At 37.3% G+C, this 13,551-nt stretch overlaps 1 protein-coding gene across 19 annotated transcripts in view; it reads left to right on the forward strand.

The window, feature by feature from the left end:
• The window catches only part of RBFOX2 (RNA binding fox-1 homolog 2), a 261,300-nt gene that overhangs the window by 221,403 nt on the left and 26,346 nt on the right, over window positions 1–13,551 (forward strand). For 13 of the 19 annotated variants that reach the window (XR_006886178.1, XM_046646489.1, XM_046646495.1 and 10 more), the window contains 2 exons: window positions 2,973–3,119; window positions 6,112–6,165. Coding sequence is in view for 18 of the 19 variants with exons in the window: in XM_046646489.1 (XP_046502445.1) it covers window positions 2,973–3,119; window positions 6,112–6,165 (201 nt within the window). In the remaining variant the exon portion in view is untranslated. The remainder of the gene's footprint in view (window positions 1–2,972; window positions 3,120–6,111; window positions 6,166–13,551) is intronic. The other 6 variants (XM_046646490.1, XM_046646493.1, XM_046646497.1 and 3 more) reach the window with 1 other exon arrangement.

Here is a 13,551-nt window from a genome sequence, read left to right on the forward strand (position 1 = left end):
TCAGACTCCTCATCTGAAAAGTGGGGTAAAAAGTAGTGCCTACTATGTTCTCAGTTTAAAAATAAATTGTACCTACTCTTAGCGTTGTTGAAAGAATTACATTAATTAAAATATATAAAATACTTAGGCCGCTGTCTGGCAAATACAAAACACTGTTTAAATACTAAAGATTATTAAAAGGCTTAAATAAAGGTCTGTCATATAGTATGCAGTGAAGAAATAGTTGCTATTTTACAGAGAATTCCCATTTTTCAATAAAATTGTGTAAGTGGGAAGAAGAAAGGATCTTAGTCTTGAAGAGAGGACAGCCAATTAAAGCCACAATATGATGCCACTACCTCTAGTTAAAATGAAAAGGACAATATTAAGGCCTCTCATACACAGTCGGTGGCAGTAGAAGTTAGTGCAGCCACTTTGGAAAACGTACGTTATCGGTAAGGCTGAACTTACACACAGCCCTAACCCAGCAGATCCACTCCTAGATGTATGTACACCCAAAAGAAATGCCTGCTTGTGTGCACCAGAAGACACATAACAAGAATATTCATAGGAACGTTATTCTTAATAGCCAAAACCTGGAAGCGGCTCAAGTAAATTCTGTATGTTTATAAAATGGAAGAATGATGAGTTAGAACACAGTGTGTGTGTTACACAAACACAATGTGTAAAAGAAGCTAGACACGGAAGAATACATCTGTATGATTCCTTTTTTTTTTTTTTTTAAGTTCAAAAATGACAAAACTAATCTATGGCGTTAGGAGTCAGGGTGGCGACAGGTGACTGGAGTGGGCCTGAAGGTGCACCTGAAGTTCTGCTGCTTGATCTGATCTGATTACGTGGATGTAATGGTTACATGGATGTATTTTCTTCGTGAAAATTCATTCAAACTGTATGCATATGATTAGTACATTTGTATGTTGAACTTCAATTGTAAAATTTACGTTAAATCAGAAGGCTTGAGAATTTTAGAAATGATAGTTCACTTTTTCCACTTGCCAAGTCTCCCTAGGATTAAAGATTTCATGCTTTTAAAAAATGTAGGTGTTCACTCCAAGGCTGGAAAATTAACCAGTCTAGCTTCCAAACTTCTTCTTAACCTGTGTCTTCAGGGCTGTAAAAAACTCTCAAGAGCAACAAATGAGCACCTCAGGCAACATACTTTGAAGTAGTCATTAGTTTTCATTTATCCTGCCACCTCACGTACGGTGTTACAGATTGCCTGGACTACATACGTAAGTTAAATATAAAACAGTGGTTTGGAGCTAGAATCAGTGTTTTTAACTTTCTTCAGAGTGATATACTATCACCCTGCAGCTCAGATCTAGTGGTTTGAAAGTTTGCTGGAAGAAGGAGTTTCGTGCGATCCAGCTGTGAGATGTGAGGGGCAAGTTTGAAGGTGCCTGAATGAGCATTAGCTGTAATTGATGCTCATGCGTATTGCTTTTTGCTTTGGTGTCCGTGATACTGTTTTAGTAACTTTAGTGAGTTTCATCTTTGAGTGGAATTTGTTTTGTTTAGTCTGCATCGTGCCCAGATTGATGATTGAAAACCTGACACTTTCGCAGGACATTGCTTCATGGCTCTTCCTTTTTCTGCTATTTTTACATCATATGAATCATTGCGCGTTTAAGCCATCTGCAAGGCCTGAATGGAATGAGATAAAAGCTGCCATCATTTACATTGACACTTGGAAAGCTGGTATTCATGCGGAGTTTATTCCTGATTATCCTTTATATTTTAACATCTCAAACTTCATTTCAAGACAGTTGCTAACATCGCTGAGCCAGAAGTATCTGTGATTCGGTTTCTTTTAGCTGAACATTGGGTCAAAGGGAAGGATCCATTCTGTGTCACCCAGAAGAATCTGTTAGGGACCCGGTTCTAACTCAGTTGAGATAATAGGCACAGCAAGTTCCACTCCTGTTTGAAGAGTATCTTGGTTTAATCAGCTCGGCGAGCCATCTGGTTTGGCGCACACTTCACAGGGGACACTAAAACATAAGATTCTTAAATTGCCACGTGAATACTTCAAAATAAATGGTTTTGAATGCCTAGAATGTATCACACCCGTTAGATGTTTATCGAAAGTATTTCTCAACACAGCAACTTTTTTGAGGATTTATTGAAAAAAAATGAGGCAAATGCGTGCCTAGGATGTTGCAAAAGAGATTCATGATTAAAATTGTACACCCACCCTCACGTTTCCTCCTGAGCTATGGATGTGTACAAATCTAGCATTTATGTGCATGTAGTGGATTAGTCAGGGGCCTATCAAGCCTTTGCCCACCGGTTTTCTACATGCAGCGTTGCTCTCGGCTACGCAGGTTCATTGCCCTGTGCTGAAGTTAGCAGGAGGGGTCTAATCAGGGAGGAGAGTGCAGGTGGGTTTCAGAGGGAGGCGCTGCATCAGTTTTTAAGCCAAGTGCCCGTTGTCACTAGGTGTCTCCTCTTCATGAATAATAAGGTAATGCTTTGGTAACCCAGTAGTCATCAACTCTACAACTATTAGAGAGAATGAAATATAAAAATATTCCCTTATTTCCTGAAATAATAGACAAAAAATGCATTGACCTCCACAACTAAGTACAACAGACTCTTCGTTTTCGAAATGGAAAGATCTCAAAAACAGAAAGCTCTGTAAGACTCTAGGAATAATGGTCCTGTTTTTAAATCTTCAGTTATCCTAATGCATCTCTGTGTGACCGTGGGCAGGTCACTTAGTGTTTCTCCTAATCTTTATCTCCTAATTTGCTGATGTGCTGTTAATGTTCAAAAGACCTAAATTTTGTTTGTAAACTACAGTGTTTTGAACATAGATAAATAACATCTTTGGGTTTTTTTCTCTTTGAAAGGACAACTGTAATGTTTGCTTAAAGACACTGAGAACAGTTGGCATGGGAGGACTTTATTTTACATAATTCTTGTGAAGTAACTGTATTTATTTTTCATTCAATGTTTATTTCTTTACTTAGCAGACAGAAGGGGGAGCACAGACAGACGGCCAGCAATCACAGACACAAAGTAGTGAAAATTCAGAGAGTAAATCTACACCCAAACGACTCCATGTCTCTAATATTCCTTTCCGCTTCCGGGACCCGGACCTCCGGCAGATGTTTGGGGTAAGTCTCTGAAGTCCTTTTGTGGGTTTTATAATTAAAATATAATTTAATCCACCGATGTACTGTTAGTCATTAGTATTTTAGGATAGAACGGCCAATACACTAGGAAAGGTCCTGAGGTAAATCACTGTTTTCCGCAGTCTTTAGGAACTTTTCCTACCGCCTGGTCTGTTTTAGACCTTAGCCTTGAAGTCCTCACATACAGAAGGTCACTGCAGCTGGGTTTGCCTGGGACTCGCGGTTTCTTGGGATGTGAGACTTCCAGAGCTAAAATCAGGACAACATAGCAGTCCCTGCCTTTCTGAGTGTTATGAATTAAAGGAAATAATACCTGTGAGAGCAGATAGGACCTGGATTTTGTTTTTACTTCTTTGCTCATAACTCAGCAGTGTCAAGAGCAATGTCTGAAATCAGGCTAGGAGGTTAGTTTGCTCTCTCTGTCGTGTTCTTCCAGCTGTTTACTTCCTCCTGAAATCTCTATCATGAAAGCAACGTGTAATAGCAAAGATTTAGGTTACTGGGAAGTGAATGACTACTGAGAATCTTAATTTTTTTTCTGGGCTTATGTGTTGTTGCTGGTTTTAATTTGGCCAAACTCTTAACTTGGACTAGGATTAGGAGATGTGACTAGTTTTAAAGATTTCATTAGTGCAGCTGCCTAGTGCTGTCAGGAGAGCAGATGCGCTTCCTTAAGTCTTGTTTATGGCCACTTCATGGCGATAAGACCCTGGAGCTTAGGGCTGACTACCTGGATGTGCTTTCACACTGAAGGCAAGGCTAGGGTTGAGATTTAATGATGTTTTTGAAGTACTTGAAGAGTTTTTACACAGAAAATGGTAGCCAACTGTTCTTCATCTCTCCAGAAAAAGAGAGCCATGGAAAATATAAAGGGCAGCATAAAGAATTTAGGTTACGTTTAAGCAGAACCCTCCCAGCACTGTGAGCTATTAGGTTCCCTCCTGAATTACCAGAGGGAACATGGAATCTTAATCACTAGACGTCTGTGAAAATGGAGTCCATTCTCATCTGTCAGAAGTGCATTTTCTCTTGAGTCAGAAAAATAGTGTCTATGGAAGACCTGCCTCGGCCAGTTATCAGTGATTTCTTGAAATGTATTATGCCCTTCCCATAAGGCAAAAAGTGCAAAAAAAAAAATTTCCTTGCAAGGAATACGTAGTTGCTCTGTCTTCTTCGTCGTTAGTGCCTGTTACTCAGAAGGACAATGGTAAAGAATAGGGGATTTCATGCTCCATTTTTTTTATTAGCTCTGTAACCTTGACAGGTAACTTCTTTTTCAGCCTCATTTTCCTTAACCATTAAAGGAAGGCAGTCTTTACTCTAGAAGGATGTTTTAAGGATACATTAGAAAATGTAAAAAAAAAGAAACCCAACAAACTCTAAAATAGACACCATACAAATCTTAGTTTTTTGGATAGGCATAGAAATAAAATTAAATGCCCTCCTACCTAAAATGAGACATTTTCTTTCCTTGATTTTTCTAACTTTCTATTAAATACAAAAGTCTTACTCTAGAAAATGTAGGCTCTTAATACATTTTTTTAAATAAAGATAGTAATGATTCAACCCATGAGAAAGCATGATTTCCCTTTTGCTCTTTTCACTGTTTAGTTTTTTCCATTTCCCAAAGTCTGGTTTGAAATCCAAGTGAAGCAGATAATTGGGTATATCCGTCCAGTACTCAGAGGGAAGTGAGCCAAGGAGTTATCTGGAGGTTTACTGCATGTCCCTGTCAACTCAGTTCATCACCTGTTAAGGAAGACAGGTGGTTTTGTCTCCTTACATATGGCTCTCCTCCACATAGTTACTGCGTTTTATGTTTGCCCCTCCCTAGCCCTCTGTTGAGCTACCTAAGAATAGAGTTATTTAGGCTTTGAGTTTTTAGCTTTGTTTGATTGTCCAAATGTTAAAATATTTAATTGCAAAACAAAGTTAGTATTTAAAATATTTTTGATGATGTTCATTGCAGAAATATTAAAATGGCAAATAAATGGAATCATCCATAATGTCTATGAATGTTTAGTATGATGGAAAATAGCATGTAGCCTATAGAAATGATAACACAGATATATGTTTATTGACTTGGAAAGTTGTCTGTAGTATAATAAGTTAAAAAAAAGTTTTAAAAAGCAGTGTGTGTAGGGCTGGCCCCGTGGCCGAGTGGTTAAGTTCGCGCGCTCCGCTGCAGGCGGCCCAGTGTTTCGTTGGTTCGAATCCTGGGCGCGGACATGGCACTGCTCATCAGACCACGCTGAGGCAGCGTCCCACATACCACAACTAGAAGAACCCACAACGAAGAATATACAACTATGTACCGGGGGGCTTTGGGGAGAAAAAGGAAATAATAAAAAATTTAAAAAAAAAAAAAAAAAAAAAAAAAAAAAAAGCAGTGTGTGTAGTGTGTCAGATGTCTCTTGTTAGTGATATGTGTTAGGAAAAGCCAGGAGGGCTGTGTCCCAAATGTTAAAGATGGTGAGACTGCAGATGATCTTCATTTTCTGTTTTCCCTTTTGTTTATCTATGTTTTCTAATTTTTAGAGTGAACATGATTTACTTGTATAAATAAAAAAAAAGAAAGGGAAAGAAAGACAGCCTTCAATAGTATATCTTTCTACTTAGGATTTACTTATTAAAACTAAGACATTTTAACAATCAGAGATGTAGTTAGGAAAATCCACAGTTCCTGTCCGTGTGAAGAAGCATGTAATAGGGTAGCACTGAATATCTTCTGCAAACAGCTTCTACTAGATAGAGGTGGATGGTGCATGAGTGCGTGAAGTGAAAAAGGGGAGATTATTGGCTCAGTGATAAGGAAAAATCAGAAACTGATATTGGGACCTATGGACAAGTAGAAACATAGAGGTTAAATAAATAGTTTAAAGGAAAAAAAAAAAGCCTATTCCTTTTTCAGAAGAAAGTAAAGTGTGTGCGTGAAAAGCTGACCATAAATAACTTTTTATTTTTGTCTCTGCAGCAGTTTGGCAAAATCCTAGATGTAGAAATAATCTTTAATGAACGCGGCTCTAAGGTAAGCTCCATTTCAGTATTAAGTGTGCTTGGTTTCTTTTTTGTTTTATTTTAAATAGTCAGTAATCAGAGAAATTAAGCTGTTTTTCAAGCCTGCGGAAAATATCCCAACTATCTCGCTTGGATTAAATTATCTCTAAAAATAAGCTAGCACAGGGCCACACTTTATCCTGACGCTTAAATTGGAAAGTTTGAAGGGAGAGTGTGGCGGGGAGGAAGATAGGAAGTGGGAGATGCCGGCCGTCATCAGACTTAGAGTTGGCCTAAGCTGCTTATTTTAAAGGAAGAGAGAGAACACTGGAAAAAGTGGAATTCTGTTCTGAATTCTGTCAGAACAATTCAGCTTTTAAAAATTGAACTTCAGAATGACATACTTAGAACAAATGTAATGTTTCAGGCATTCAGTTGACTTGTTCTCTTTCAATGAAGTTTTGACAAGGCTTAAATACAGGGAGTGGCGACTCAGGACTTCCCTGTGAGCCGATGTCCTCCTTCAAGTTACCCCCGGAGAGGCAGGCTTCAGGATGTCAAGTCACTTCAATTACACGTACAGTGAGATGGTTTTTGCATAAGAATGAAAGTAGTAACAGCGTACTATTTGATAGATGTGTTCACTTCTGAATGTGTTCTGTGTAAGGACTGAAAATTTTAATTAAGACTTATTTTCCCCTAGTAATTTACTAGTTTAAATTCCCAATCTATATGATTTAGAATATGTATGCACTAAAATAAGCTGCAGTGTTTTTAGGAAATGAGGGAATGGTAAAGTGTTCAAATGGTGTTGTGAAAAAATACTTGAGTTGAATTTCGGGAAGTTTCGTTTGAAAGTTTTCTTTCTCCTCAGCAAATGAAATACTCCCCACAGACACAATCAGCTGGGGCCCAGCTTGTAAATATTTACCTTGCCGTGTTCAGTTCCACTTGCATTTTTAGGTTAGACCAATTTTTGAATTAATTTTCATTTGGTCATCTCTATTGAACTTTGGAAATAGACCTCGGCTATGATTAAATCTCTAAGAATGTAATTTGAGAAAAGCTAAATAAAGCAAATAAATGAGTTACTATTTACCTGTCTTCAATTCCCTGCTCCAAATTGACCATACGATGGGAAGGAAGAGCATATATCTCCAGAGTTATGTATGCGTCCTGCCCTGTCTGTACTGACAGGAATGTGTGTACTGTTCTAATGCTCTGATTATTAGCCCCTTCCTTTATACAATGCATCAACACTAACAGTGTTTAATTCTGACTGTAATCATTATTTGTTAATTATTAAAGAGGTAATTGTACTCTAAGCTTCCAGTGTTCGGTTAAAACAAAAAAGATTAATATGCCTATACAGAGCTTTCTCCAGCACTGAACTTGGTAAGTATTTTTAAAGTGAAATCTGTTCAAACTGTAACCAGTAAAGCTGTTTGTGCTTGTAATTTCCTCACATGGATTTCTATTCCTTTTTTTATAGTTTGCGTTTATTTTTTGTTACCTTTTTGCATACAAGGTGGAAAATAACAATGGTTTAGAGAAGCACATGAATGTAAAACAAATATGTGAAGATTATTGACTGTTTATCTAAAGTAGTAGTTTAAATGTTTTTGGTTTTAAGTGTATGCACTTAAAATATTCTTATCTAGACTCTAACTGGAAGCCCAATATAATTCCATCAGGCGTTGAGGACTTGCTCCTTACCAAGAAAATAATTTGATTGAATTCTTGTGAAGCAAAGGAAATTGATCTTTCGTAAGGCTTCTTTCATTGACTTCAAGGATTTGCCTACTACTAAAACTTTTTAAATTTACCCAATTCAATTGCTTCTCCCCTGTAATTTTCATTTTAAAATGACACAAGCTTCCTTTTCTCTTTGGAGAATCTAGAAGCATATGCTGCTTCTCTCAGCTGGATGCTGTGTCCTCACTGCCCCCTTTTTCTTTGCGCTGCTAAAGGGTAGACAGACTATGAACTAATTGGTCAATGTTTTTAAAACAAAGCACAGAATTGGGGATTGCCAAGGACTGATAGAGAATCTGCCTTCATCTTTTGCCCTTCTTAACTGTTCCCTAAGATTCTGTGCTGGAATGGTCCCCCCGCGACTGTTCTAAGGCTCGTGGATAGAGATTTATTTTGGAGTCTCAAACCTAGATGCTGCTTCTGGGATCTGCCTAAGATAAATTGAGGACTTGTCTTTTTGTAAATTAAGTTTAGTTTCTCATTTCTTATATGCTTAGGGTTGACTATAAAATTAAAACATCTTGAGAGAAACCAGAGAAAAGGAGACTTATGTGGTCCTATTGTTTAGTTAAGAGTTGCTCAGTCTTTTAACAGAATGGTTTTCTGTACAGAAATCAGCTTTATTGAATTGTTTTTTGAAGCAGTAATGGAAAAACTGGTCACAAAATAATTCTTACATGTAATAAGGTATTTAACCAAATGACTCCAAAACAAAAAGCAACTCTTTACTTGGTCTTATCTTTTTATAATGAGACTTTCAGTCCAGGGTTTTCAGAGATAGCCACGTAACAACATAAGTGAACACTGTTAGGCTCTCTGCCTGACAATATTCTACCTTTTCAGCTTGCCTGAAGAGTAGAATTTCAGTGCTCCCAGAAGTAACTGGTTTTTTGTTGTTGACCTCTTTCATTTTTTTCTTCTTTGATTTTTATACTCTGGATTTGGTTTACCTAGATTACAGAATGAATATCATTTACATGCATGCAAACATATTTTAAAATCTTCTTTTACTCCCCTACTCCTTTGTAAAAACATAGCCAGCTGTATCTAATTTTCTGTGATTAACTGAAACAAAATTAGACTATCCTTTTGAAAATGTTCACTTAGGATACGTGATGAAAAATGGCACCCCTGCCAAAAAATTAACTAATGTATTCAAATAGAATCTAGAAAATTATTATACGGATATGTATAGCTTTATTGATTCTCCAGATTTTACCAGTCATGACAAAGTATTAATACAAACAGTAGGAAGATAATATTTAGGTAGAGTGGCCGTATGTTCTGGTTTATCCACGATGTTCCCAGTTTATACCTATTGTCTTAGCATAATTATTAATAATGTCTCCTTCCTTCCTCAAAGTGTCCAATTTGAACAATAAGTTATATTGTCGCTCTCCTTACAGATATTTTGAGTGGCAACTTTTATAAAGCACCCTTTTAAAAACCATTATTAAAGGAAAACGTGTTTAATGAGAAGTAGAAAGAAAAAAAGAGTGTGCATAGTTCATTAAAGAGAATATTCACTAATACTCTCATGTATTTCCTTCCAGTCTTTTTTCTCACATAGACTCTTAAACAGAAGTCCAGGTACTGGCCACCTACTTCAGCCCCCAGTGCTCTCAACCTGGCCTTCACACTTTTAGTGACTGAGGACTTGTTGCTTTGCCAAAGTGTATTCCATTATTGAAATTCAGACTTTCCACCATCCTGCTCACTGTCACCCAGTCCATAGCGATTTGTTTGTCATAATTATCAACCTTATGAAATACAGAAATGCACAGATTCTGACATTTATATCTTCCAGCAAGTTTTATCAACACACTTTTGCTATAGTTGTCTCTTGAAGGGGCTTGAATTAGAGACACGGAGGGTATAGAAGCTCCTCGCCTCTTCAGAGGGTGCCGGTTATTAAGTCCGTTAAAGGGCTGCAGAACAGAGACCGCACAGTAGTGAGATGTCCAGCAAGGTTTCAGTCAGTGTTCCAGCACTTCTCTCCGGTGGATTTCTGGAATGATGAGGATCTGGGTTCAGGTCAGGCTTAAGTTTGGGCTGGAGTTAGGGAAGATAAAACCTCTATCCCCGTTCCTCAGACACAAGTAATGTCATTTCTGGCCTGTTTGCCTGGCTTTTGAGTTCACACAAAGGGAAATTATTTATGTCTTTCAAATATGGTCAAAAGACTGTCTTTGAAATTGCACTAAGTAGGCCTCTGATTTCAGTAAAATTTGATAGGTAATGCTGAGGTGAAATGTTTTTTCATTATACTTAAAATGGAATTAACAGTGCATGTATTTCCAAAGGGCTTAGTTTATTTTCTTTTGTTACCATTTTATGGGTTTTAGTTTTATTTTTCTTTTATTTATTTTTTAATTTCTGTGTTCTGGCCATACCCAGGAGAACCGTCTGCTTTTGATTTCTCCCTTAAAAGTTACATGGTAAATTTTCTTTCTCATTCTTCTGAGATGGAAAAATTCAAAGATTATACAAATTAAAAAATATTTTTACAATGCTTATCGTATTGCTTGTTATTTATTGCAGTCTGAGGCCAGACTAAAAAGGTGACAGTTATTCGGCTCCCATATGCCCTTGATGATAAATGGATGTCAAGGCAGGTGATAAAATTTTTGTCACATGCAGTAGACGTTTTCACCACAATTGTGTTCACCTGATGAACACAGCATTCCTCGATTTCCAGAAGACAGCAGCTGAGATAGCTGGTAAATCACTACTCTAACACTGGCGTCTTTGAATTAGCATAGAAGGACCTGGGAAGCTGAGAAACTTAGAGGAGCGCATTAAGCACACAGAGCTACGCTGTCAGTGCAGCGGCCATGTGGGCGCTTGAAACGTGGCAAGTCTCAAGTGAGATGTGCTTTACGTTTGAAATGCACGCTGAGTTCGGAGACTTAGCACAAAAAAGGAAGGTTAGACATCTCACTAATAATGTTTTTGTATTGACGCCATGTTGAAATGATAATATGTTGTGAGTATTGGGTTAAGTAAAATAGATTATTGAAATTAATTTCACCTGGTTTTACTTTTTTACTGTGGCTAGTAGAAAAGTTTAAATCATTCGTATGGCTCCTGTTATTTTTCTCTCAGGCACTGCTTGTAGGCAAACATGTCAGTATCATTTTTTTTAATTAAAAATAAAAGTTTACCTTTTGTTTATCAGTTTTTTATCTTCTTACATACTTGAAATATTTACTCTTGTTGCGAGTTTGAGATTAAATCTCAGTTTGACTTTGTAGCTGTTTCCCTGTTTGATACATTGTATGGTCATTTTGAAGCTCTTCTAAGGAAAATGTGTTAGGTTTAGACATAATTTTATTAATTTATTTTTCAAAGCAAGAGATCCAAATGACTAAACTTAATGTGAATTAGTTTGTAAGAATGAAGGAACATTAAAACATAATTTCGTGTAGACATATTTTCTTCTTAGTAACTTTATAAACCTGCATAATCTGTGAATATCCTTAGCTCAATTCCTGGCACATTTTCAAAAACGCTAAATTTTATTGAAGAAACAGTACATAAAAATTTTTTTTCAAGCTTTGAGTCAATATTCTTGGAACCAAATTGTAAATGTGGTAGATAAGCACTCGTGAAGTTGAGCTGATGGAAAATCACCTGTTTAAAGTTTCAACAGAAGAGAGTAGTATTTAAGAAGAATACTCTAAAAATGCTGGTTACACTTCTCACCTTCCTAGTCACAGACTAATTCTGAGAGGTATATATTAATTTCCTCTTGTTTATGAACAAATCACCTTCAAATTTGGTGGCTTAATACCACACACATTATTATCTTACAGTTTTGGATGTCAGAAGTCGAAAATGGGTCTCACTAGGCTACCGTCAAAGTGTTGGAGGGCTGCATTCCTTCAGGTGGCTCTAAAGCATAATCCATTTTGTCGCCTTTTCCAGCCTCTGGAAGCAGCTCACTTGCCTTGACCTATAGCCCCCTTTCATCTTCAAAGCCAACAGTGGCCAGTCTGGTCTTTCTCAGGCTGCTGTGCTCTGGTTCTGACACCCCTGTTTCCCTCTTTCACGTATAAGCACGTTGTGATTACATTGGGCTCACCTGGATAATCCAGGATAATCTCCCTGTCTCAAGATCGTTGATTTAATCACATCTGCAAGATCCGTTTTGCCACGTAAGGTGACATATTCACAGGCTCCAGGGATGAGGACGTGGACAACTTTGGGGGCTGTTATTCTGCCTGCCCACAAGGTCTGTTTATCTTCAAAGGAAAGAAAGAAATCCTCTTACCTCTATGTTTCACATCAGGAAGTCTCAAAGTATCAACAAGGCCTTCTTCCTCCTGCCCTAGGTAAAGATGCTTGTAAAGATTGCTTTATTTTTATATCTTTGGTATCTTGATTAGCATTTCCTTTGGAGTATAAGCTTTTTTTTTTTTTTTTAAGATTGGCACCTGAGCTAACATCTGTTGCCAGTCATCTTTTTTTTTTTTCTTCTTCTTTTTCTTTTTCTTCTTTACCCCAAAGCCCCCCAGTACATAGTTGTATATTCTAGTTGTAGGTCCTTCTGGTTGTGCTATGTGGGACACTGCCTCAACGTGGCCTGATGAGAGGTGCCATGTCTGCGCCCAGGATCCAAACCAGTGAAAGCCCGGGCCGCCGAAGCAGAGTGCACAAACTTAACAACTCAGCCGCGGGGCCGGCCCCAGCACTTTTCTTTATAAAACAATTGTAAAGCATTTGAAAGTGAAATTTTGTTCCAGAATATTAAAGTCATTATTGAGAAAACCTTGCACAAGCAGACCTTAATGTTAGACTTGGTCTCTTGCTGACTATAAAATGTCAACACTTATGATACCGGCCTGTGTTCTTCTGGATGCAATTATTGTGTCACAGATGTTCTATCAATACATTCCAGAAAGGAAAGTCATAGAATACATTTAGCAATTCGGTTTGAAAAGGAAAATTAGAAGGATTTTAGGACTAATGTAGTTTAGTAAACAGAATGCTGAACTTAGATTTCAAAGCTTAATTTCTGACTTTCTCACTGTTAGCTGTAGGAAGAAGCTACATGGAAGGAAGAAGACTTTGTTGATGCTTTGGGCCTTGTTGATACTTGGGTACTTAACCTCAGTTTGACTCAGTTTCTTTACCTTCAAAATGATGTTAACAAATTTATCCTTTCTACCTCATGATTGTATTTAAACAAGTATGTATGTATGTGGGTGTGTAGATATTGATAGTCATAATGCTAAAATTAAAAATCTAAGTATTAGTCTCCATATAGAATGTTATCCAATTACTAATTTATAATTTATTAATTTAACCCAAGGCATAAAATGTATGAGCCTGTGAGAATCAGTTGGAATACAGCTTATAATACTTCTAAAATGTGACACAAAAACTCAACACTGTCTGTGACTTTTCTTAAGAGGTTTAACTTTCCCCAATGGATTCTCCAGGGTTGGAGAAACTGACTTCCTCTCTTCAGCAGATGCTAGTGAAGGTGACAAATGGTGTAATTAATTAGTAATTTACCCTTGTATACCTTGAATTGTCAAAGTGGCTATAACATGTCTATATCAAAATTTGTTCCCAAGAATGTGTTCCCATTGATGTTTTCAACACATTTACATTTCCAAGGAAACTATTAACTAAAGTTACCCGTAGTATTCCATTT

This window comes from Equus quagga, chromosome 19, assembly GCF_021613505.1.
Source record: "Equus quagga isolate Etosha38 chromosome 19, UCLA_HA_Equagga_1.0, whole genome shotgun sequence".
In the NCBI taxonomy this organism is placed as follows: Eukaryota; Metazoa; Chordata; class Mammalia; order Perissodactyla; family Equidae; genus Equus; species Equus quagga.